The sequence below is a fragment of the Neodiprion pinetum genome, chromosome 4 (assembly GCF_021155775.2).
Source record: "Neodiprion pinetum isolate iyNeoPine1 chromosome 4, iyNeoPine1.2, whole genome shotgun sequence".
In the NCBI taxonomy this organism is placed as follows: domain Eukaryota; kingdom Metazoa; phylum Arthropoda; class Insecta; order Hymenoptera; family Diprionidae; genus Neodiprion; species Neodiprion pinetum.
The window spans coordinates 21,729,239-21,755,225 of NC_060235.2; the positions used below are offsets into that span (position 1 = coordinate 21,729,239).

Genomic DNA, 25,987 nt, shown 5'->3' on the forward strand with positions numbered 1-25,987 from the left:
CGAAATTTCGAAGATCCTGAACCTCTGCGATTAAAAGAAAACAAAACTTCATTACTCCGAAAGTAAACTCACCGAGAGAAATTAAATTTTTCACCGATGATCTATCGTTAATTAAAGAAATATGATCCGCACGAGGATGGGAAAAAAAGTGAAAGTGACAAATTCGGCCAATTATTATCACGGACTTGTATGTAAAAAATCGCCGAGTCGCGGTTTGTTCCACGATTCGAAAGAGTAAATTTCGCGGTTGGAATAAATTGGCAATCAAGCCTCCGGGACGTCGCACAAATTTGACGCCGCGAGTCGTTTCCGGTGCTTGCCGATAGCAAATTAAGCTCCGATGTGTATAAAATCTGGGCGGAAACGACTGGATAATATTTATTCGGGCAGTTTAATTAAACGTATCTCGGCCCGCCACGTCCGGCGTTTGTATTTTCCTTCGCGGTTCTGCCGTCTGCCCAGCCTCTGCTCTCTCTTTCTCTCTCTCTCTCTCACCCTCTCCCCCCTCTCTCTTTCTCTTCTCGTGGCCGAGTAGATTCTGGGGTGGTAAACCCTCGATTAAATAGAACCTCTCAACTTCCATAAAAGATCAATCACTTATTCACCATCGATCCTGCAGCCTTTCAATCCTCATTTTCAATTACAGTGAGCATCGAGCTTTTGATATCGCATCAATCTCTCTTTCTTTATGTCTGTCTCAAGTTTGGAGTTTATTCATTCGAAGAAGTCCAAAAAGTTCCGACAAATTGATGAATATTATTTAGTTTTTAATTACATTCAATTACATATCTTATAATTCAACTCGAAATTCTCTGTACTGGGAGGAAACAATAAACAAACTTGCTAAAGTTTTTTCCGAATTCTTGATCAATCGTTTGATCCTTTTATTATTGGTTCATTTTTTTGCCAGTCGTGCATTGAAATCGGTAAAAAAAAAAAAAAAAATGCTGCTCGCAAAATTACGTAGTGATATCGAAAAACCTGAAAATCATAAAAAATTAAAAAAAGCCCATTTTCAATAACAGTAGACTTCGCGAGCATTCGATATTCCATCTCTCTCTGTGTCTAAGATTCGAAATATATCCATTGGAAGAAACTGAAAAACTTGACAGATCTGATGAAGCAACAGGTATATAATAATATATACATATATTCAAAAATCTCCAATTCAGGGACTAAAAAATAAACAAACTTTCCAAAGTTTCTCGCTTTGCGTTACTTACTTTTTTATTAAGCGTGTTTTATGTCGTTCATTCGAATATCCGTGTGAAATAATTTTCCGGCAACAACTACGTTATGAAAGTGAATAGAAGAAGCATATAATCACTCGGAACAATTCGTAGAATTCTGAGAATACTGCATTTTCAAAAAAGTTACTTTGGAAACCACAAGTCCGGAGGGTCAAGATTAAAAGGCTTACAGTTTATTTTCAGTGGAAGTTTAATGTTTTACAAATTGATGAAACAAAAAATTTCAAAATCATTCGAAATGATCGAGAATTCTGAACAGAATATATTTTTGAAAAGTTATTGAAAACTGAAAAACTTAAAAAATAAAGCTCTGAAAGGGTCGCCAACAATTTATCCATCGTTATTAATTTTATTTTCACCAATATGAGTTGTTCATGTTTCAAATTGAAAAACTAAAAAATCCGGTATTGATTAACGCGTGAAAATCACGGGATTAAATTCCCCAAATATTCTTGAAGAGAACGAGGAAAGATCGCGGTCGCTTCGAAAAGGCAAACATCAAACCGAAACTTCCGCTCAAGTTCCATTGTAGTAGGTACTACAGGGACAATTTTGTCGTCGGATAAGCTGTTGTCGAATAACTGATAATAATCTGGCGACCGTCGGAAATCCTGTCCAGCTTTCGGCCCGCTGTCAGGTCGTTCCTTCCCAGATTATCCCCGGTGATTACGAGCCAAGTCGAGTGCACGGAGAGCGAATCCCGCGAATCTGCAGATCAACGAATGTCAATTATCTTCGCGAGGATTACTCGATGCAGCCGTCAATGCGTCCCGAGATTATCGATCAGGATTAATAATCACACCGAAGTCATAAAAGTGTGAGAAATTCGCCGATTTTTGGTGGAAGACCATGTTTTTTATTTGAGTTTGCCTGGTAGAGAGAGAGAGAGAGAGAGAGAGACAGAAATGGAAGGGATTTTTCAATATGAGATAATCTTATCTGGATCACACTTGTCGCGAGATTAAAAAAAAAAAAAAACAATCCAAGAATTGCTGATTCCTGTTAATTTGCTTTTAAGATACGAGCTTAGTTTAAAAATTTTTTCAGACAATGCTTCATTGGGAAATTACGATTTTTTTTTTTCCCAGTTGTACCGAAAGAGGGATTGATTTCTGATTAATCGTCACTTGTACGTACAGATGAATTACGCAATCCATTTCTGGGTCAAGTATGCAGTGAAACACGGATTATGTAGAGATTTTAAAAATTTTCCGCTACAATCACCGGAGCTAGAGATTAGTTGTATTCTAAAATAACGCGAGTTTTTCGCGAGCGAGCTTTTTATCCTGCACCTGCAGAACCAGGCTGCACTCCAATCACTCGAATCGTGGAGTACCTGCGAATATTATCCCGGCGGCTTTATGTGTAGGCACAGATCCGCTTTGTGCTGTGCTTCCGCGAAACTGAAAAAAAGAAATGAATTGCAAAAATCAGTGAACAGCATTGGAAAAAACAAAACACACCATGCATTATAAGCACGTGTTAAAAAAATTTGTTATCTCTGTAGAAAAAAAAAACCGTTCTGTGGTTTTCTCTGCTGTACAGGTACGCCTTTACCGCCAGACTCGATACCCAATTATACTCGTATACGCGATCAAAGTGAGACCCATGGCGCATTTTAATTGGGTTGCCCTTCAACGAAAATTCCGTTTGAATTCAGACGAAAAACCGGGCCGCTTGTCGTATTTTGTTGGAAAGTAACCCCGAGGATCATACGCCGTATGTACAAGAGATGTTCTGGGATACACGGAAAGGTCGTGAAAAACCCTTCGAGAGGTTCACTCACGTTTTGAAAAAAAATTTTCTCTATACTTCCGCCAATTTCTCTCTGTTTTTTATTCCAAAGTTTTTTCTCCTCGTCTCGCGTGTCCGCATCACTTTGGCCTTTAAAGTGTTTGAACTAAAAAATATTTCGAAAAGACGGAAAACTTTTCGATGACATTTTTTATCGGTACAGGTAATAGTGGAATCAGAGATAAACGATAAATTATGAGTGTTTATTGTATGATGTACGTATAATACCACAGAAATATGTGTTATTGAAGGCCTCGTAGATCTGAAAAATAATTTAACTATCCGTTGAAAAGTAAAATAGTAAACGAAAAAAAAAAGGAAATTCTTTTTGAAGTGTGAGACAAACTCTCGGAAGCGACGTAACTTTCAGAGCCGTAATGTTTGTACGTATCGACGGGTCACGCAACTAGATATCTTTGAAGAAGAAGCCAGACCAGTCACGACCGCAGGAAATACGAAATCCGCTTTGGTTGTCTCTGGCCCGTAAGTTTCAGCGCGTTGTGTGGACGGGATATTGATTATCGGTATCGATTTAACGGAATCGGGAATTAACTGACCAGTCGCGTTGTTACAGCCGATTACGGGTTATTCCGTCGTTTCGGTCAACACGGCCTGAATTTAGTTTCAAAAACGTCGGAGGGACCGAATAAGCTCGTTTTTGACTTTTCTTTATTTCGCATTTTGGAAGATCCCATCCAAGTTTGATTGTGAATTATTTTTAGATTCACGAAATTTTCGAAATTGCGGGAGTTATTCTCGTTTTAGTATCAATGGATGATAACGTCAGAATGAAACCTGAAGGTTTGTAATTTTTCTACTTCGAGAGTGTTTTGTTGAAAAGATACAAAATTATAAATAAAGTTACATGGTATTTATCAATTCCGATGATAATGACACGGAATATCATTTTATTTAAATGATTTTAATATCGTTTCTTCATTTTCCCCAAACTGCAAAATTACTCAAAGATTGAAATCTGTCCAGGATAATATTCCCAAATATGCAGATTGAGCTTTTTCTTTCCCGTCTTATGAATCAAAAATTTCAATATTAGAAAGATGATGATTAGATTTTGTATGTGAAATAGTTAACGCCAGTTGTTTTATATCTATAATTATAGTTAATTTTCAAATGCAAAAATTGAAAGTCAATGAGTATGATCCAAATTAAAAGTTCAATTTGCAGTAATTGGTTGCGAAATTTTTTTGTACGTGGCTTTTATCTCCTCTCGCATATATTTATTTGTAAAACAATTCGTATACGTGCGTCTTTTGTAGAGTGGCTAAAAAAAGAGAAAGAAGGCAAAAATGTAAAGATAAAAACACAACTGCAGAGAATTTCCCGAATCCAACGCGTGTGAAAAACGTTGCAACTTCCCCCCTCTCTCTCTCTCTCTTCCTCTCTCTCTCTCTCTCTCTCTCTCTCTCTCTCTCTCTCACGGATCGCCGAGTTTTCATATGTTCCTACCAACACGCGAGAAAAGCTTATCGCGATTGGCCGGTGAGTGTATAGAAGTGGCCAGAAGCTCCTATAAATCAATTCTAAGCGTTAGAACAGCCTGTGCAAGCGTTCCCAGCAGTCCTCGTTAGATCACGCGAACAAGGCGCAACTGAGAACTCCGAGTATCAATTCAGTGAAATTCGGACTGCGGACAACGGAAATAAAAACCTGAATCCTGAAATGTAGGAGGATTAGGTATTTCCTGAAAGATCACAATATCGAATTTTCACAGATCAAAATCTATTTTATAAAATTTCAAAGTGTGGAAGGTCCAAAGTACGTCAGAAAGAAAAATTCGGAATTGTCAAATTGAATAAGAATTATAGCCAAGCGAAAATACAGAATCGTAAGAATTCTATCGATTCTACGTACATTTTGAGTTTCTATGCTTTACTGTACTCTTCATTTAAAAATTCTATAAAACTGATTCTCATGTTTTTAAAAATTCGATACTGTAACCCTTCTATTTTCTAATCCTTATACATCTTAATCTTCACTCCGCATCAGCAGTTACGATAGAGAAAAGTTTCGATGGAGCAAACTTCCGAAAAATAAAATTTCCATAGAATAAAATTCTGAAAATTAAAGTATATTCACACGGCGAAGTTTACTCAACGAGTGGGTGTAAAAAATTAGAATCATCAGAATTCTGAATGTAAAAATATCGAAAATCCAAAACAAAGAAAGATCAAAGTGATGAAATTTCACCCACCCAGAATTTACAGAACTGAATATCGTCGAGCACTCAGAAATTCGATGTTTCAGATTTGAAAATTTTTTCAATTTTTGCACCTTCGACACTTTGACTTGTCGGAACTTTGCTCTTTCGGAATTCTGCTTCTTCCGAACTTTGCACTTTCGGAACTTTGCGCGTCGAGTTTCGGTCCACTCGAATCTTGGATATTTCGTCAAAGTTTGATTTCATTACTCCAAGTTTCGCCATCAAACAATTCGGAATTTGGCGTCTTCGAAACATTTCAGATTCGGAATTTCAACCCGCGCCATGTTGTAAATCGAATAATTTCAAAACGATTCGTCCAATCATAGTCAAAATCTGAGTATCTAGTTCTAAGTAAGGAAAACTCCATCAATCGAGTCCAAAGTCGTACAAATCAATTTCTTTTGCTCTCCAGATATCGTCAGACAAAAAATTGATCGCACGCAATTAAAAGTCCGTAAAAGATAAGACCTCAACTTTCAAACTTCGACGCTGTTGCAATAACTTACCTTTGTGCTTCATTTTCACCGTAACAAAGGAGAGCGGTAAGTTGAAAATTGAAAGTGCAATGACGGCGAGTCAATTAGCGTGGGTCGCAAAAGGCGGCAACACTTCGAGGGTGAATCTGACCGGCTTCTTTCCAGCTAAAATCAAGTTTCCCGAAGGAGATGCGGAGGAGGGAAAAATGCGAGGAAGGGAGCTTCGCCGCCATAGGAAGCCTCTGAAGTCGCCAGCTTCGGAGTTGACGGCTCTTTGTCGTTTCGTTCTACGCGAATATATAACGTAGACGGGTTTCAAACGAAGCAGAACTGCAGCTCGGCACCACTTTGTGCTTATATTAACGGTCAACGGGGCTGTTACACAAACTCTATTACGCAGTCTTCCACCTCTTTGCAGGTAACTTTAACGGAATTTAACACCGAGCTTTCCTCCCGCTCGCTCAAAGCTCGTCGCTTCTCCACTTCCCACACCTTCGAACACAGGAATTTTTCACGACACTCCGTCGAAATCGCAGTGAAATACTCGCAAAATTGAATAAAGTGACAAGCGTTCATTTTTTATACAGGAATAATCGGTTTTACAAGTTTTGTTCGCTAACACTAAACTTTTTGCATCGTTGTCAAAAAATTACGGCCCACTTACGAACATTTGTCAATCAGCCAAAAATAACAAGTCCGAAAATCGAAGAACAAAAAAGTTTCTCGAAACGCGTTAATAAACTCTGTTTATAAAATCAATAATCGACAATAATTCTAGCGTATCGTAAGTTTTTTCCGTATCAAAATTCAGAATCCAACTTTTCGCCTGATCACTTCGTCAAATCCGAAAACTTACAGCCACTGTTTTTGGTTTTTCGTTCAGACAGCTTGACTCAAAGGTCTGAAACCCGGGAGGAAATGGCAAGAGGCGGTGAAACATAAACGGGATAAAAATGTTTCTTTGAAAGTCAAAAAGCCGGTTCCGTTGATACTTTTTTAAAACTTGTCCGAACGGCGTGGGAGGCGGCGGAATTATACGGGGACGTGAGTTGACGGTAGGAATAAGGATGACAGTGCAATAGACTTTGTTGTATATTATACACGCGTCTGGGGTTCGTTGGCGCACGTAAAGTAATAAAACGTGCTTGCGTACCCGACGGGGGCGTTTTCTGCCAGGGTGGTTTCAAGACTAAGGGAAGATTGGTGTCTCGGAGGGAAACTGGCACTCGAGTCACTTTGATGCACTCGGATCTTTGACTCGATCAGAATTCTACGGAATTTCTCTCGACGTACATACCGGAGCACAAAGACGCGTTTTAAAATCTCGATTTCCCCATATTTTTCTGAGTATTAAAACCTAGCTGCGACTTTTGCAAAGTTTAACAGATTTTCGATACGAGTTGGTTTGTTTCTTCTTTATTTTAGAAAATTACCAGGGTCAGAATATAAAAAGTGAAACTCGAGCTAATTGATATGAATGTAATTAGAAGATCTCCACCGCAATGTTGAATTACATATATTCAGAAACCGGTAATTCAAACTTGAAGAAAATTCAGTATAATCAACGAATTTCAAAAATAATTATATTCCCTTTATTTTCAATATTTTTTTTATTCAATGCTGAGATTGCTTTGTTTGTCCAATTTCGATGCCTCAGAGCTCGTCTTGTTCGTCAACAAATTTTTTACAAACCCTTTAAAATGAATTTTGAACAATGACAATTGTTCGATAGATATATACTGAAATTCTGGCATCGTTGAGAAAAAATGAGAAGTAATAACGTGACAGTTTTTAAATTATTAATAACCTGCAGACTTGCTTCATCCGAATTTACGAATACTCCAAATTCTTCCAACAAAATTCATATCAATAAACTTTAGATTCGCTTTCTAAACTTTGATCTCATCGTTTCGTCACTCGGTCAAGCGATTGAAAACATTTTTTTGTAAAAAAGAAAATCATGTGGAACCAAAAATTGACAGTAGGAGAGCAAAAAAAAAAAAAAAACAAACGGTAGCATCTTAAAAACTTTTCCCATCTTCATTCCCCAAAGCGACGATAATTACTAATAAATTTTATCGTTTGTAAAATCCGCTCGTTAGGATATGAAATTTTTATCGATGTTGTAAGGTAAAGTTGAGGGTAAATCACGATCGGGGCTGCTGTAAAAATTGTACAGGGAGGAGAGGGGATTAATTTCTAACGGTGTGTAGGTACGTATGTTTTCGAATAAAACCGAGTTCCTTAGTACACGACGGTACATCGGTCGTAACATCTCGTTAAGCCGAGCCCCGATTCGAAGCTGAATACGGTTGAGGTGTAACGACCAGGAAGCGATTGCAGGAAGCTTGCAAGCGCCTAACTATAATCAGCGAGCTTCGCGCGGTTTTCGAAAGCGGTGACTAGAAACTAGGTAGGTAAATAAAATTCACACTTTGAGTTTCGCGGGCCAATCAGACGGGGGTTTGTTTATTTGTTTCGCGTGCAAATACTGCGACAAGAACAATAACAACAAGAATAATGATAATAATAATCGGGAGCAATTAGTGTGGCGGGGATGAAGGGGACGAGGGGACGAAAGACGCTGGGTAACTCGGATGGTCTTACTTTCAGCTATAAACTCGTCAAGTTTTCGAGTAAAGGAAATCTCAGTTGGCCTCGTTACAGGAAACGGCTCGTGACGGTCTTGTTCCAACGGAAAACGCCGACGCGACGCGTGTCAATTATAATTTATCGTCTCGCAATCAACTGCTGCCTCTACAAGCCCCTGCACAATCATCGGGATGATCGTTCATCGATCATTTTATTCATCGGAGCAGGACGAATGACAGGTGCGAGATATCTGCGTCCGTTCGTCGTCGAATCCTTGGTGTTTCAATTCTGTCGAGTCATATTTTACTTGTTTAGTATTTTTTTTCTTCTTGCTTATTGCGTATATCGCTTGATTTGAGGTTATTCGTCATTTCTTACAATATTGTGAAAGAATTTCCCTTTTTTCTCACGAGCTTTGTCATCTTTTGTTTTTGTTTCACGTGTTTTTGAGATGGAATAATTTTTATCCCGATCATTGTCGCCTGTGACCTCGATTATTTATTTATTTATGTATAAAAATTTGTCGATATAAATGTGTGATTGTAAAAGCGCGAGTGAAGCAATTCGAGTTTTATATCTGATTAAAGAAGTCGTTGTAACGAAAAATTTTTTTTTACACACATTGGTTTTCTTTTAACTGCCGATCGAAATACCTTTTTAACAACATTATCAGGGACATTACATTATTCTGCTAACTTTTGCACCGAATATCTATGTACAATTCGTTATCGTATAATTCTAATGAAAAATAGTTCATGTTGTTCACAAATGATTAAAACATCCGATATTCAGAACTCTATATAACAATATAATGATTTACAGTGATGATAAACTTGTGATTCGGCAAGAAATGCATTATTTTTCTTAAAAACCTAGAACAGGCGATTTCCGGAGAATTCATTTACAATTGAAGTGAACAACTGTTTTTATTAATTAGAATCAGCAAGGCAATATTGATTGTCGGTAAAAAAAAAAGAGAGAAAAAAAAACAATCGTGGAATAACGGGATGACAAATTGTTAATGTAACGAACGAAGTGTCTTGACGTTGAAATTCAGTGTCAAAATTTTTTTTTCCCCACACATGTAAACGGTTCGGCTTTAACGACACTTTTAAAGCCTTCGTTTCGCGCGCATTTTAGTCTTTTTTGGCCCGACTGAAAAGGGCTGAACAGACACCCGCCGCTTCCGGGATTCCGACGTCGAGCACTTCGAGCATTGAGATCGTCTGAAGGGACTAGATCCCCCCTTCATCCCTTATAGCCTTCCCTTTGACCCCGTATAGATACAGGCGCCCCCGCCTGACGAGGTTCGTTGAAAACAAGGCAAGCTTGAAATTCGATCCAATTTAGAGGCGAATTGTCTCAACTGAATGGGCGGTACGTGGCATACAAGCTGCATGGGGATACGTGGGACAGGCGGAGAAAATTGCCCCCCTGATATGGTAACCGTCACCCCTTATTCTAACCACACCCTGTGCTAAATCAATTAAAAATCGACGGTCGCGCAAATGTGCTTCGATCCCTGCGATTTTTCGTCCCTCAATTCCATAGCCAAAATGACGCTGAAGCTGTTGCGTCGAGGAGTTTTAAGAAATTTGTTCAAAAATTTTGACGTAAGCTCCGAAAAGCAAGTTTTTTATTCCGAACGTAAGTCGAGATTCGTCTGAGATGGGGAAATTTTTGAAATATTTGCTTCTAGATTTTCTCCGTACGATGTATAATAAATCTTCAAAGATCTTTCGTTCAGCAAGATTCTGGAATCGAGCTTTTGTCGACTTTGGAGAAACTTAGGAATACATCGTGTTTCTGAATTTTACCACCTATTTTATATCTACTTTTCGTATATTTAGAGAACCTTTCAATATATTTCTTTGCGGTTTTTTGCTATTTCCGATAGCATACTGATAGGTTTTAAATACTCGAGAGTAATTATTCCGGCGTAATGTAAATTGTCATTGTTTTCAATTCAATTCGATCAAATCCAGAGGAGAAACTCCATGTGGGGGTTTTTGGGGTCGCTGATTACGAATCTGAAATTTGATTTTGAAAATTCAACACAGCGAATCCAATCAGCGACCCCGAAAACCATGCATACAGTTTTTTTTTTGCTGTATTCGATCAAATTTGAAATATTCGTTCACCATATTAAATCTACGATTATGAATTTTTGAAATCTAATTTCGGATTCGTAATCAGCGACACCAAAACTCCTACACGGCGTTTTTTCACTGAATTTGATCAAATTAAAAAATTTCGTCAGCCATATCGAATCTGTCACCATGAATTTTTGAAATCTAATGCAAGACTCGTAATCAGTGACCTCGCAGACCGTAGATTACTATTTTGATATAAAAGATGACTCAGCACAATAATGTGCGAATCAAAAGTTTAACAGATATCAAAGCAATTTTTTTAGGTCTCCCATAATATCTGATACATAAAGGTTTACATTTAAATTTGATTTTTGTGACTTAACACCAATTTGTTTGATTTTTTTTTATTCCTTCCTGTCGATTTTGGCATAAATTGATACAAACCTCGACACATAACGTCGTTGTATATTTTTCGTTCGTAATAGCTGAAATTGAACCCTGACCATAGGTAGGCATTTAACGCTAATCGTTCCGTTAAGAAATCCCTCGAGTCGTAAAGTCGCGTGTATTCGTCACTCGTGATCATCTCCGTCATATACCTAAATTGCGACGTCGTACAATCTTTGCAAGTTGTAAAGTGGAATATCATCGCGAGAAAACGGAGTGAAAACTCTCTTCTCGCATTAAGCAAGATTACTTTCACAAGGAGTGTGCAAGCTTGCAGCGCCGTTGCAGCAGACAGTCGCTGACAAGAGAGCCGAGAAAATGAGTGGACTAGAAAAGAACGAAAAAAAAACCCAAAACGACAAAAATAAAACCTGTGTTTAGATAAAATAAATAAAACTGTGAGAGAAAGAGAAAGAGAGAGAGAGAGAGAGAGAGAAGAAAAAAGATGGGTGGAAATTGGGCTAGAGAGAATAAGAAGAAAAAACGAATAAAAAAAACATTGTTCAATAATTGCATTGGTAGGATGTTTTTCTTCTTTGTTTTAAATAACGAATCGTGTAACAAGATGTAGAAATTCAAATCCTCATAATTGTCTAGAATTGTATTTTGAAAAAAATGGAATAATCCTAAATTTTCACTGCCATAAGTGGTTTGCTAGCGAATTTTCGTAACTTTACTGAATATTGTCGGGATTTTGTCTTTTGAAAAACTTGGTTTATGAAGGATATCAAAACGTGTCGTTGATTTACAACCTCTACTTCCTACCTTTTCACATCGCCGTATCGATGATGTATAAAACATCAGCAGTTTTCGAAGTATGAAATTTTTCTGAATAACGACATTACGCCCATTCCATATCACGCGATGATTCCATTCATTGACTCGGGTCATCCGATACCGGTATACGTACAGCAAAATTGTACACAATACCGTGTTGATTAGCGAGAAAAAGTGATTAGCGCTTCGGATTGGACGAAGGAATGAATAAAACAGAGATAAACATGTAAAGCGGAAAAAGAATAAAAATGAGGGAAATTTTTTTGTTTTTTTAATATCGTATACGCGTTATTAATAGACACTTGTTAATTACCTTCGAGCAGAAAAATTAATTGCCGTTATTAATTGATTCCAGCATTCAGTACACCATGTGCGAACATATATATATATATAGAGATATAGATATATATCGAGAATTGAATGGAAGGTCTGATGCAGCAGGTTCGTTAGTGAAGACTAGAGAGGAAAAAAATGATGCGTATGCTGTAATTGACGAATTGGAGAGAAGAGCAACGTCGTCGAGGATGAATGGTTGGAATCGAAAACAAGAGGAAAAAAAAAATAAAATCTATGCAACATGTGAAGAATCAAATTACATCATGCAAAGAATGAAATCAATCAATGTGAATAAGGGTCACTCGAATTTTGCTTGGTGAAAAAAAGAAATATTTTTTTCCACGCTGTATAAAATGGTATGAATAATTATGATTATGTGTGTTTTTTTTTTTTTATAACGAATATTGAGAGAAATTGAAAATGGAGTGAAGTTATCAATGTTTGATGAGGTAATAGAATGAAGAATGAATTTAAATCGAAGTGAAATTTCACGCGAATTCGTTTTCCAGATTCTTCGGAGAAAATCTACGCGGAGTGGTTTGAAATTTATTGATACAAAATACAAAGTGCGAGTGCCTGAGATTTTGGAAGACAACAGAATAACGCGAATTATACTAATTCGAAGGGAAATGATTTACTCTCTGAATCACATGTGGCACGAATATTGGAGGAAAAATTTTATACAGCAGGCAAAAATTAATCAAGCTTGCGTGACTAAATTATATACGTTTTATTCGCAAATTAACCAAGTGTGCGAAATTTTTTCTCAATATTTAATTCACGTAACTCGTGATTCATATACAGTTTCAAATTACAGGAAAAAAAAATCTGCGTCGAACGAATTGCGATACAATTTTTTACGCTTATTGATATTTATCATTATTTTATCCTCGCAATCGGATTTTAAGTACCATTTATAACCAGCTTTATATCGATTCGATTACGAGCCTTGTTTTAAAGCTATTTCGTTATTCGATTACATGATATTGGTTTATTCGTTGTCATTCGTTTGCCGAGAGAAAGTCGAAGAATCCTTGAGGGATGAAATGTAATACAAACTGAGAAAACGGGTCGACAGAAATCGAGAGGCGTAGTCAAAAGTGGTGAAAAAAACTAGCGAGAAGTTTAGCGAATTGAAAGAACTCGGGTGAAAAAGTGAGAAAGATTTATACAAGTAGAGAACACAAACGGCTTTAATTGATTCCGCAAATTGCAAAAGTTTGAAGCGTTTCAATATATAAAAGTTAAAAAGTGGAAAAATAAAAATACAAAGAAATTCGATATTTAAAACGGTCAGAATAAATGTTGGATTACGAAAAAACGTAGAATTTTTGTTATAATATATACGTACAATGCGATAGTATAAAAATCATTGGAATGAACCTAGAAATGTAGAAAAACATAGAAAAAAATTATATTTATATAATTAGGTTTAATTCTGTTTCTTTCTAGCCATTGTTTTTTGTTTGTTTTTTAAATTGTTTAAATTGTTTATTAAATTTGGAAATCATACATGAAACAGATTTTTGCATTTTTTGAGCATTTGATACAATTGTAAGGATTATTCTATATCATGACCCTCACCCTTTTCATTTTGTTGCATACGTATGATTTCACCTCTGTGTTTTTGTTTGTTTAGTATTATATTAACTATTACGTTACTACGACGACATCCCTGCTGAACATTTGCCTTCATACCAAGACATAAAGACGTCGTAATACTGTCGGCCGTAAATACGGATTCACAGTCCCGTGGGATGCGCGATGCTGTCGCGCAAAAATTCTTTATTATTTCGCACATTATGAAGGCTCGAAAAGCTCCGGTCAAAGTCGATTTCCTCCATTGGTAGAAAAAATATAAAAACAGAATCAGAGATTAAATTCATTTTTCAAAATTAATTCATACAGTTTCATTATACGTCGATTATGTCTGTTGTTTCAAAAAATTGATCGTTGTTATTTGCCCATTAATCTCTCTATCAATTTTACATTTTTATAAAATTTAGCGTCAACGACGATTTTCCGAATTCCTGTATCAGTCATTTAGCAAACGAATAGAGAGAAAAAAAAATTAACGAAAATGTAATTTCTTGTCACTTCTATAGGTACAATTATTAATAGGTATAATTTACTGCGCCCTGGTTGATTGAAAAATTTAATCGTTTATTTACTTTTCGTTTTTCTATACCAATACACAATATCTAAATTATATTATGTTTGTATTAAATTATACCCACAAACATATTTTGCATTTTTTATAATAATTTTTTTCTTTGCTATTTTCACGCACCTTACGAATTTGAATCTTCAGAAACGATGAACGAAAGTTGCGTTTCACGCGATTCCACGACTCGATCCAAATTGCCGCGGACACGAATTAGAAAAAAAAAAAAAAAAAAACGACAAATAACAAATATATAACCGTACATTTTGCAACGTGTTGAAAAAGACTCGATCTATTCCTTTCCAACCTAGACGCGATTTCACCGGCTTGAACGGGGTCGGAAGAAAACTGGAACGGGAAAACAGTTACGGCCTTGATCCCGGGGGTGTTTTCCCTCTCCTCACCCTCGCCGAAGAGGGTGGATCGGGGATGAAAAGAGAGGAGAAGTTACGCACGGCTAGATAGACACTCGATAGAATTATGACCCTCGTATAAGCGGGAGCACCGTTATGAAGCTGCAAGCGCGGGAAATTTCCGCCCCCCGAAGCGGGTGGTGAAGGACCCTGGGGGGGGAGGTTTTCCAGCCTCGGAGAACACCGCTAACAACCCCCCTAGACGTCCGCGGTTTCCTTTCGCCTGCATAATATATATCATCGCATTATAAGAGCATATTACCCCCCTATTATATTTTCCTCCATATATATATATATATACATACATGTATGTAGGCGGAGGAATTTGTAATAGACCCATAAAACTGGCTTTAAAGGATTTATGCGCCTCTGGTTATGCGTCTGTATTATGATATGTGAATATCTATGGATGTATTTTGTACGTATACGTATCTACGTGTGTGTGTGTACATCGTCGACCTCGAACCCCTTGAAAGTTTTACATACATGCCGCACAGATTTTTTCCCTTGTATTACGATGCTTCGTAGCTTTTATTTTTTCATCTCTTTCTCTCCTTCTTTCTTTCGTTCTCTGTTTTTGACACGTAAACAGCACCGTACGTATTATAACAGTCTGCTTATGGCCTCTTGGACTCAAAATGTAACCACCAATTTCTAATCTTGATTTGATTCTCGTTTTTCTCTACGCTGTACATTCGATACAACGCTTTTGTAAAATCCAATCTTCAGATTTCTATAAATTTTAGGTTTTAATTTCGTTAAACTGCGTTGTTCGTAACGGTAATAAATGATTTGCGTGTATTCCTGTTTTTGAACTTGTTGTACAGTTATTGAAGTAAAATTGCTTCTCTTTAACGAATGTTTCCAAAACCTGACACGATGTCGATGCGTCGTGAAACGATGAATTTAAAAAAAATTTCAGACGACCGATATCGCTGAAAGCTCAATTAATTCGTAATTCAATTTTTTTTTTTTTTTTCGTGTATTTTACCACAGTTACTTTTTTTCTATCTCATCGCGTATAAATATCAGTTCATTAATTCTTATCGAACGGATTTTACTTCCTCAATAATTAACCGAAAAACAGTATTATTATATCATTTTTTCAAGCACTTAAACACATAACGTACAATTTCGACATCACTTTGGTACTCGATAGAACCATTTTTTTCACATGAACAGTGCAATTCGATTCTATCGAAACAAGCTTTAAAGCTCAAGTCCACTGCTATTCTGCCTTATTACTTTTGAGTTTTCTTTTTTTTTATACTTTCCAAGCTTTTTCTTCTGCATTAATTTTTACCCTGCCCTTGCTCTTGCTCGTGACGGCGAAAAGCGGCTCTTGACTCTCTCCAGTTTTATACCGTCAAGTGCAGCGTCGAGTTCTAAGACCGACCCCCGTTATATATCTATATGTATACACATACCTATGTACACACATATATATCTGTAATAACATATCTCTATACACCCGTTTGTGTGAACCCTCGAGCAGTTAGAGCGGCAGTTGCAAAACGCTTCTTAACAGCCCTTAAAGCCTCTCTCTAACTCCTAAACTACTTTCGGTACGTTGGAGATGGGTATTTCTGCCGGAAGGAGCCGGAAGGTTCAATTCGATTCTATTAAGTTTCAAAGCCCGAAATAACCCGCTGATACGCAGTGAGGCGTGACTAGTCAAATGAACGAAAAAGACAGAAGGAATGAAGGAAAAATGTGAATTTTTATTCGAAAACTCTGTGTCTGAATTGATATTTTTTATTTATTTTTTTTTGTCGAACGAAGTTGAAGAGCTTTCGAAGATTTTACAAGTACAAAATTCTCTGTGTATGTTTCAATAACTGTTTATCATCTTCCGATTATCTACACTGAGAAAAATTTCATTTGTTATAATAACTAGAAAAATTCAGTAAAACAGGAATGGTTAAAAAAAAAAAACTGTTTGAATATTGTTGGAATTACGAAAAACGAGTAACACGTAACCATTTTGCGCTGTCGTCGATCCTTTTTTGGTAATTGCAACGCAAAATCAGTTTGTGAGGTTTACTCTACATTTTTAGTTAAATAAGGCTTTGACATCGATTTATTGCTGCACAAGTATTAAATTTTCGCAGCAGTTACAGGAAAATATAGTAACAGTGGTCGTAATGAGAAAGAATAGTAACAGATGCTACGACTTTCTCGTAACAGCTAGAAAACTAATTTTCATTCGGTACCTAGAACTATATTTTTCGATTGTGGTAAAAAATAAAAACAGTTAAGGACTGAGCGGCAAGGGGAACTAAAAATTTCTCTCAGTGTATTTTTTTTTTCATCTTATTACCGTTTCAAAATCTTACGAATTCACCAGATCTGAACAAAGTTCTGTTGGACTTTTTTTCACCTCTCATTCGATTATCGAGTGTCGTTATTGAGTAGAAAAAAATAAAGTAATGAAAAATATCAGACGAAATTGTTGGAAACGAATGTTTCAAGCATGTTTTACTCTGATTTCAGAGCCGAATTTCAAGGAGCTAATCACCAACGTCACAGCACCGGTTGGACGAGAAGCGATCCTTGCCTGCATCGTCAAAGATCTTGGCGTTTACAAGGTAATTACAGACTGTTAAATTCGATCGATAGACTCCGTTGGTTACCTTTTCGTTTTCACTCTCCCATACGTACCTATGTTTATATTTTCGATCCATGTGTAGGTGTAAAAAAAAAATTCTCTCGTAATCGAAATTCTACAATGTCTCGATTTTCACGGCTTAATTCAATGATAAAGAAGACAAATAATATTTTGTTTCATGGATACAATATTCGATTAAGAATGTAATTAAAGTTAAATCGAATCTTCGATGAAGAAAATGTGTATTCAATTAATCGTCCAAAAAAAAAAAAAAATCAATCCTTTCAATACGATCGAAATTTATACTCGATTGAATTGACCAGTTTAATTTAACGCTCGAACATAAATTTTAATCTTATCGGATGTTAAAATATTTTATTCACATCGAACAAAAATCACAAAGTCCGAAAAAATTCATCGTGCTTAAGGATAAAATTTATATAATTGTCACGAACTCGATTTGAGCAAACTTTTTTTTCAATGTGATGGTTCGATCGACCTGTAACGTGACGGTTTTTTTTTCTCAATTTTCTATCCTATATATATTATATTTGAAAGAAATATTTAGTTGATTTACAAAAAAATATCTCTGAAGATTTACAACGACGATTCTCGAGTCGAAAAAAAAAAATGAAAAAGTATGAAAAAAATCACGAAATGCGAAACGGAAGTTTCTGGTCGTAGGATAAAATTAGCCTGAATTTGATAAGGTCAACTGGAAAATCGTTCGTCACGTGATCAGAGATTTTCGTAAAATTCCGACAAAGCTTCTGGAGGTCGTTAAGTGAGCTTTCGCATATCTGCAAATATAGTTAAACCTACGAGGTAGGATCGCGAAACGGGGTTAATTTTTGCACGACCGACGATTAATCCTGCGGATTAATCAGCAGCTGGGCAAGGGGTAAGTTACGTGTGGCCTATAGGAGCGTGAATATAGAGAAAGCGAGATAGATGGAGAGGGAAGATCATCGAGAGAGAGAGAGAGAGAGAGAGAGAGAGAGAGAGAGAGAGAAGGAGAAATAGCATCGTACCGCAAAGCCACCCGTGCCATGCTATCTGAGGTTATTACTCAACGAAGTTCGCGCCATTTGTTTGATAACAAAAAAACAAAAAAAAAAGAAAAAAGAAAAAGAAAAAAAAGAACGAGGAAAGAAAACAGATAAATAGAACAAGGAAAAAGGGTGAAAAGGAAAAAAAAAAAAAAAACAAGCAAAATAAAATAAAGCGGAAGAAAAAAAGACACACACACACACACACACTGAGGAAGTAAAATGTATAAGATAACTCGTTGGCAGTGGCTGCTCGTTATCCGCGCTTAGACTCTCTCCCCCCCCCCGGGGGGGTCAAACCCACTTTTCGCTGAAACACGAAATTCCCTGCAGTCGAGGTCGTTCTCAACTTTTCGCCGACGTCGCGTTATGTGTAGCAGGTATAACCTGTTACGTATAGGTATATGAGCGCTACCCATCCCGTACCTTATGTTATTACAATCCGACGAATTATTGTTATCTCACCTTCTGTGCCGCGGGTGATTTTCGTTTCTGGATGTATTTTTTTTTTTTTTTATTTTCTCTCTCTTTTCTTACTTCTTCTTTCTCATTTCTGTCATCCAGACTCCTTTTTTTACGTTAAAAGTTTCTCAAGGCCGATATTCGGTTGTTTTTATCTTACTTACCTACTTTTACTTTTCATCTTAGTTACTTGGATCATTTTGTCTTCACTTGAATCGATTTGAAGACATTTGAATTATCTCACCTGTAGTCGTCGTTTGATCAAATTCACTTGAGTTTATTCAAAGTCATTGGAATTCGTTTTGTATAAATTGAAATATCATTAAATTCACTGAATTGAATTTGAAATTGTTTGAATTCACTGAAATCCAGTTGAAATTACTTGATTTTACACGAATAAACTCGAGGTCATGTAATCAAATCCATCCAAACGAACTTAAAATCGTCTTAACTTGAAGTCATTTAAATTCACTTCGATAAATTCGAAGCCAATTTGATTCGTCTGATTCAATTTAAAGTAATTGAAATTCACCTGGATGCGGTGAAAAACATTTTAGATACTTAAATCGACTCGAACCCATTTAAATTTACTTAACTTAGTTGAAAATCATCGGTTAATATACACCTGAATAAACACTCGAAGTAGTTAAAATTTACTTGAATTTCCTAGCGTAAATTTGAAATCATTTTCATTCGCATGAATCAACTTGAATTCATAAATATTCGCATGAATTGACTTGAAGTCTTCCGATAAAATTCACTCGCAAAAATTCAACAAAATTGAAGCACTTAAAATGAACTTCAAATCACTACAACTCACTTTACTCAACTCTCTAGTAATTTCATTTCTATCAAATCAACGTGAAATCATTTCAATGCGCTTCAATCAACTTGAATTCGTAAAATTTATCTAAAGCCGTCTTGAAATTTTCATTAAAAAAATTATGAAATCTTTCGAAGCCTCAACTCACGACTAACTTGTTCCTTTCGGTGATTTCAATTCTGTCAAATCAACTTGAAAGTGTTTCAATACACTCGGTTCGACTTAAATTCGTAAAACGTCTCTAAAATAATCGAAAAATCGTAAATCGAAAAATCGTGACATTTTTCGAAGCCTCAACTTCCGCGATGACTTTTACCTGCAGAGGGATCATCGATCACCTGAGAAAATTCGAAGCCGCAAGGGTCAGTTTGCGTTATAACAACGCACGACGATCCGTCATAGCGAAATTAAGCGGCAGCTTTCGATACCCGGTGATCTCATCTTAATCAAGGGAAAGGTCGATGCGTCTCGGATCAGGGTTGTCTTATCCCGGCAGGGGCTTGTTCGGAAATGTGGGAAAGCGGGTGTAATAATTTACGACAAAAATCGTTCACCCTCTCCGATATTCGAAGTTTCAGGAGCCGGACGCGACGGGGTGAAAAACTCGCGACCCTAATTATCCAATAATCAATCGCCCCTCTTATCGCCGATCCTTCTTCGCGAATGATCGGTTCAACCTGCGAACCTCCGTTAACCCACCGGCGATGTTATACCGCGGCCTTGTCTCCATCCCCATCTCGATTTTTCACCCCTAGAATTCAACCCCCGTTACCATTCGCCAGATCGTGTCTTTCTTCCGCTCGATCGGTCCGATTTAATGTGGGCAAATTTAACTGTAATCGGGGTCCATGTTGTCGACGTTCGACAAGGAAACTAAAAAGCCCAATAGACTCGCAATCATTCTGAAAAAAACCAAAAAAGATTTATGGATCAACAGCTTCTAGATACTCTCCCGTATAGGCGGAGAATAAGAAAACGACGAAGAGATGGAGCAAAAAAAGGAAAGGAAGAAAAAAAAAGAAAAGAAACAAAACGAAACGAAATCTCTGTACGGGGTTCAAAGTGTCAGAGCTTGCGGGCTGTCGAGCTTACGGCTGATTTTTACTCTCAAATTGGATGTGACGGATGTTGTGACTTGGCAAGAAACGTACAGCTGGGTGGAAAGAAAGCCTGAGTGAATTTCATTCCTTATATTCGGGATGCGGTATTTATTTATTTATTTATTTATTTTCGTTCCTCCTCTTGCGAATACGTCACGAAAACACAGGAATAAAATTTTTCAGATATACAATTGTACCTACGTATATTGTACCTGCAGTCATTTTATACGTCATCGTTCACTTCCGGCTCTCCTTCTTCGCTTTTTCTCGCTTTTTCCATTTGATGTTTCTCGTGCGTTAAATGCGCCACGTGACATTTCGCTCTGACATTTACCCATATAATGCCAATCCATTCGCTTCGAAGACCTTAGGGATTTATCGAATATATTAAGTAGGCAAGATATCCCGAGATAAGGAAAACTTCGGTAATAATAGAAGTAGAAGAAAAGGTAATTTGATTGGATTAAAGAAAGCTTCTCGAAATGTGAAGCTCAAATTAAACGATGTAAAAATAATATCTATAAAACTGCTAATTTAAATCGTGAAACAGTTCAGTCGTGTTACTATTCACGATTTTGTTGAGGGGAAAAAGTTTCATTCGCGCGTTGACAGATAACGATGAAATAGCATCGGTATTTTTGCACACAAAATTCGTAATCGTTTTGTCAATTTGTTTTATATGCCAATTTTCAATCGAATTAGCCTTTATCAAAGATTTTCATCTAAAATGTTGATAAATTCTTACATTCGATGCATGCAACTTGAAATAATTATTGCATATTTTTTCTTTCTCATTGAAAAGTATAAAAATTGCGATTATTATAGGTAATTGGTTTTTAGTATTTTTGCCATATACGTATCTCGAGAACGGGCAACGTTAAAATGACATTGCATTGGATCCGTCTCAAAGTGGGCTATAATTTTCGTCTCATTGGAAGAAGGAAAAAAGATGAGCTAATTTTTTTTCGGCGACTACTCAAATACACGCTAACGGTAACATTATTAATAATAATAAAAACAGAATCCGGCCCAATCGGCGAAATCTGGTATTTGATCATTTTTATTCCTGCTCTCCGCGGTTTCTTCAGCATCGTTAATTACGCCGACCTCGCAGGATTTACCTCGATACTAAAAGTCTTACTTTCTTGACTCACGGTCTAATTGGACGTTAACTATTGTTTCCCAGGGAACTCGGTGTTACACCTTCGCACATACAGGTACGGTAAAGCGACTGGGAGGCTGCGCTTCTTCAGCTTCCTGCCACCGCCTTTATAGCGATGCCGAGATTCGCTTTATTGGCCGTCTTGTTAGCGCGACCCCGTCGACCTCGAGCTTTCGCATTTCCCCAACTTATTATCCGCCACTGCACCGGCAACTGCACCTACAAATTGACGCGACTCGGTATTTTACCAGGAATTAGAGACGCTCGCCGGATTTCTTCCATGACTCCGATGCTCGCGCTTACTTTCTGCAAAAATTTTTCAAGTAAATTAGCACTTCTTGGGAGTTGATTCCTGGTTAACTTCCCGAGCATCCTGCACCCTGAATTCGTGGATTTTTTAACCTCGGAGTTGTATGTTTATTTATGATCTAGGCTGGTCAGTTTATTTGCAACTATCCTAAATTGGAATCTCACCTTTTTGACTGTTGAATAACTTTTTTTCTTTTCACAATTGATGGCAGTGTATATGAAAGGCCGATTCATCAACCTCAAACCAGCTTTCAAGGATCAATATTCCGATATCGTTACAATTTCTATATGTTATAGCGGACATTCTAGAACTATCACGCCACTAAACTTTATCATTTACGAGAAAAATGTTGGTCGATTTTATCACGCTTTCGAGTTGAACCTTTGCCTTCGAATTTCCAGCACTTTCTATCGTTGAAAAAAATATAAGTTAACGCGTGCTTTTGTTTGTAAAAAAAAGTTTGAACTTTCCGAAAATGAAATCTATTTCAAGGCAAATCTTCAGGAGCTGCTTAAAAAACACGTCTCGTCGAAATTTTTATTCCTGTACGTATATTGAAAGGAGATAAGAATAAATAGTTTTTGTTCAACCGTTTTAAAAAGTAAACATTTCCGATTATTTTCTGAAGAGAGTGGAATGAAAATGCAAAGGGATCACGTAGCAGTTGGAACGGGAAGGAATAATCCGGGGATGTACGAATATCTTCGTAAAGTTCGAGATCCCTAGAATGCTTAAACCGATTTAATTGTCAACCCATTTTTCTATAACACTATAAATTTCAGAACACACTCGGAAATATTTACTACTGAGTTCTGAATGTCGGAGAAATCGGAGAAATCGAATACAGAGAGAGAGAGAGAGAAAGAAACTTAAGGGAACAAGAAAAAAGGGTCCGTAGTTTGACGATATTCAGTAAGTACTCCATTCGCGTCCTCCTCATTGTTCGAAGTATACCACGCAGCGGCGGTAACGAGCATCCGCGGCGATGTTTCGAAACGGTCTGCAGAGCTACGGTATAACAAGCAGAATGATGCCGTGTTCGACTAATTGAAACTGCGTGTAGCTGGTCGTTGGAGGGAACAAGTTATGTGCGTATGAAAAAGTCACCGTGGGGCTGAAGCCGATGCATCGCGTTGCATGAACGCGAGGTTTACGCGGCGAGAGAAAGTTGGAGAGATGGAGCGAGAGAGAGGGGGAGAGAGAAAGAGGAGGGTAGGAAAGCTGGGAACTTTACGAGCTCTTTAACCACCCTCAGTTATGGCGAGGCTGACGTACCGACGAACCAACCTTGTACGAACACACGTATAACGAACCAGCCTTGCAGGCCGGTATCGGGCCACTGCCATCTGTGGGAAACTTTTCCCTGAAAGTACATGAAAGATAAAACTTTTCCCGGTCCTGCGGCTGGATGACGGTGAGGAGGAGAAGCCGAAGTTCGCCATCGCGCATTTGCAGTATCTATACTTTACGGATATCTAGTCGTTACGACACTAATTAGGTGTCGGCTTGCGGGTTGGGTTGGAATTTTTTAACCGATTGACAAATTGTTGACGAGGTGGAGAGAATTTGACCAGGGATTGGATTTTTGTTAATGGTTTAATTGCATTTGATTGATTTCGACGATCCTAAAAACCACGAGAGAACAGTGCGAGAATCGCCGAATTGTACCCGAGGAAGAATGAATGCGAGCAGAAATTTGATTGTTCAGGATTGGAGTTTGGTCAGTTTTTGAACACAGTTTTTATCACGGTTATTCGATCCTTCGGATGTTTTGTTCGCGGGGATCGGAATTCCTAAGATTTTTGTCAACAGTTCGACGATTTCAACGGAATCAAGAGGAGTGGGGGTCAAAAAGTAAAATCATCACAATTATATCGAATGTTAGTGAATGCGAAAATCTCATTCACGTGTCATTTTCAAACGTAAAAAGTCGAAGTGTAGAAAGGTACAAGGAAGTAAGCCAAAATATGGAATTGTCAAAATTTCTGTATTCTTCTACATTTCAACCTTTATTCTAACGATTTTGTAATTTGTTTTTTTATAATTTTCTCCTAAATTCTCATATTTTTTTTTATACTTATACATTTCTTGTGTCCATTATCAACTTTAACCTTTTATCTGACCTCATCACGATTTAGCTATTTTACGATGCGACCTATATTTTTGTTTCCACGAAATGTATTTTTTTCATTTTCAAACATTCTACATTCTCACCCTTGTTTCATAAATACATTCTACTTTTTCACCCTAATCCATTCAAATATCCAGCAAACGTCAATCTTGTACAATTATGAAAAATCTGGACTTGTCAAATTTTAACCGAGAGAGAAGAAATGGGAGTAGGAATTAGAATGTGCATGGTTCAAATTCGGAATTCATTCATTTTTCAAGTGCAGATCTTTCATCGTGACAATTTAATGCTTCGAGCGTTCCATTCGTACCAAGATGATCAGAATTCCGAAAATCACATACCTATAATATCAACGATTACGGTCTATTTCAAAAATTCCAAAAAAAAAACTGCAATTTTCATCGATGTCAGAGATCCTACCTATTTCTACCACCTCTGACATTATCGTTCCTCGATCTGCACTTGAACATTAATTTTCTCGAAGATCGGTGGCTCGCAAATAGCGGTTTGCACGTACCGTCGGATAAACCACGCTTATCTCGAAATCCTTGGAGGCAATACCGAAGAGTGGGCAGCTTTTACGACGGCCAGGGCTTGTCGCCCGTTTCCAATACCTAGGAGACGACGTCGACGGCTAGGCCAGCTCGTCATGCGGCACAGGCGGCGATCAAAGCGGAACAAATCGATCGGCTGACCCGGCCACGTATAATACCCAACCTGTGGTTGGTACAACTGATCGTAAAATTCCAATCCGTCATAGCTCAGCCTAGACGCGTCTACTCCGTCCTCCGTGTCCCGTTTGTGCATCGTCCGCGACGTCGAGACCTCTTTGAACCCTTAATTTTTCCCTGGCGGAAGACCGTTTTCGTGCAATTTCATCGTCACAGTTCCAGTCCTATTTTTTCAAGTCCTTTTAGATTATTGCTGTCGTTGTAAAATTGAACTGATTATCCAGGCGCAATCGGGCCAATTTTTGAAATCAACGGAATACTTGTTATTAACCAACAATGAAATCTATTTGAACCATCAAGTTTTTGTATAATTTTATCTTGGGTCATTTATTTTAAAATTCAAATTTTTTCATTTTTTTTTGGTTTTTTAAACAATTCTCTGCAGGCCTGATTTGATTATCTAGCCGAAATTATTGTCCAGTTTTTCGAACGAATGTATAACTTGTATAAAAATAAAAACAGTGGCGCTAATTTTTATCGAAATTATTGCAGCTCGCGAGCTTGGATAAAAATTGAATCAAAGATGATTTTTTTCACAAAATACCTGTTGCAGGTTCGATTAGTTAACCCTGAATTTGAAGCTTGTTATCTACCTCAATCTGGTTAAAGAATTTACACTTCATAATTTCTTATCACTAAAGCAGAGTAAAAATTGTTTCACATATTTCTTTGTCGTGAAATTTCAACTTATATAAAGTTGTATTAGCTTTCCTTACCGAATGGTATGATGTCAAATAAGAGCTTGATGAAAATTTACATTGAGGAAGAAACAAGCTATCAACTGTGGTAAATTGAGGAAAAATTGGAATATGTGGGATATTTTTTTTGACAACCTGCTGGTGAGTCTCGCGGGGCTTTTTAGATCGCGTCTCAACGCCGGGGAGAGTTTTATTGCGGCATTTCAACGCCTGTATTTTAGAGATCTATCGGGTTAAGTTAGTCTCGAAATAAGGGCGTCGGCTAGTTCAAGGTCTCTGGATTTTTGTGGTGAGGCTCGCGACGAATTTTTCAAAAATCTCCTCTCTTCTACAGTTACCAAGAACTTCTA

At 37.3% G+C, this 25,987-nt stretch overlaps 1 protein-coding gene across 4 annotated transcripts in view; it reads left to right on the forward strand.

The window, feature by feature from the left end:
• LOC124216655 (limbic system-associated membrane protein) overlaps positions 1-25,987 on the forward strand; it is a 110,888-nt gene that overhangs the window by 61,775 nt on the left and 23,126 nt on the right. For 3 of the 4 annotated variants that reach the window (XM_046621453.1, XM_046621456.1, XM_069135314.1), the window contains exon 2: positions 17,051-17,151. In XM_046621453.1, the coding sequence (XP_046477409.1) occupies positions 17,051-17,151 (101 nt within the window). The remainder of the gene's footprint in view (positions 1-17,050; positions 17,152-25,987) is intronic. The other variant, XM_046621455.1, reaches the window with a different exon arrangement.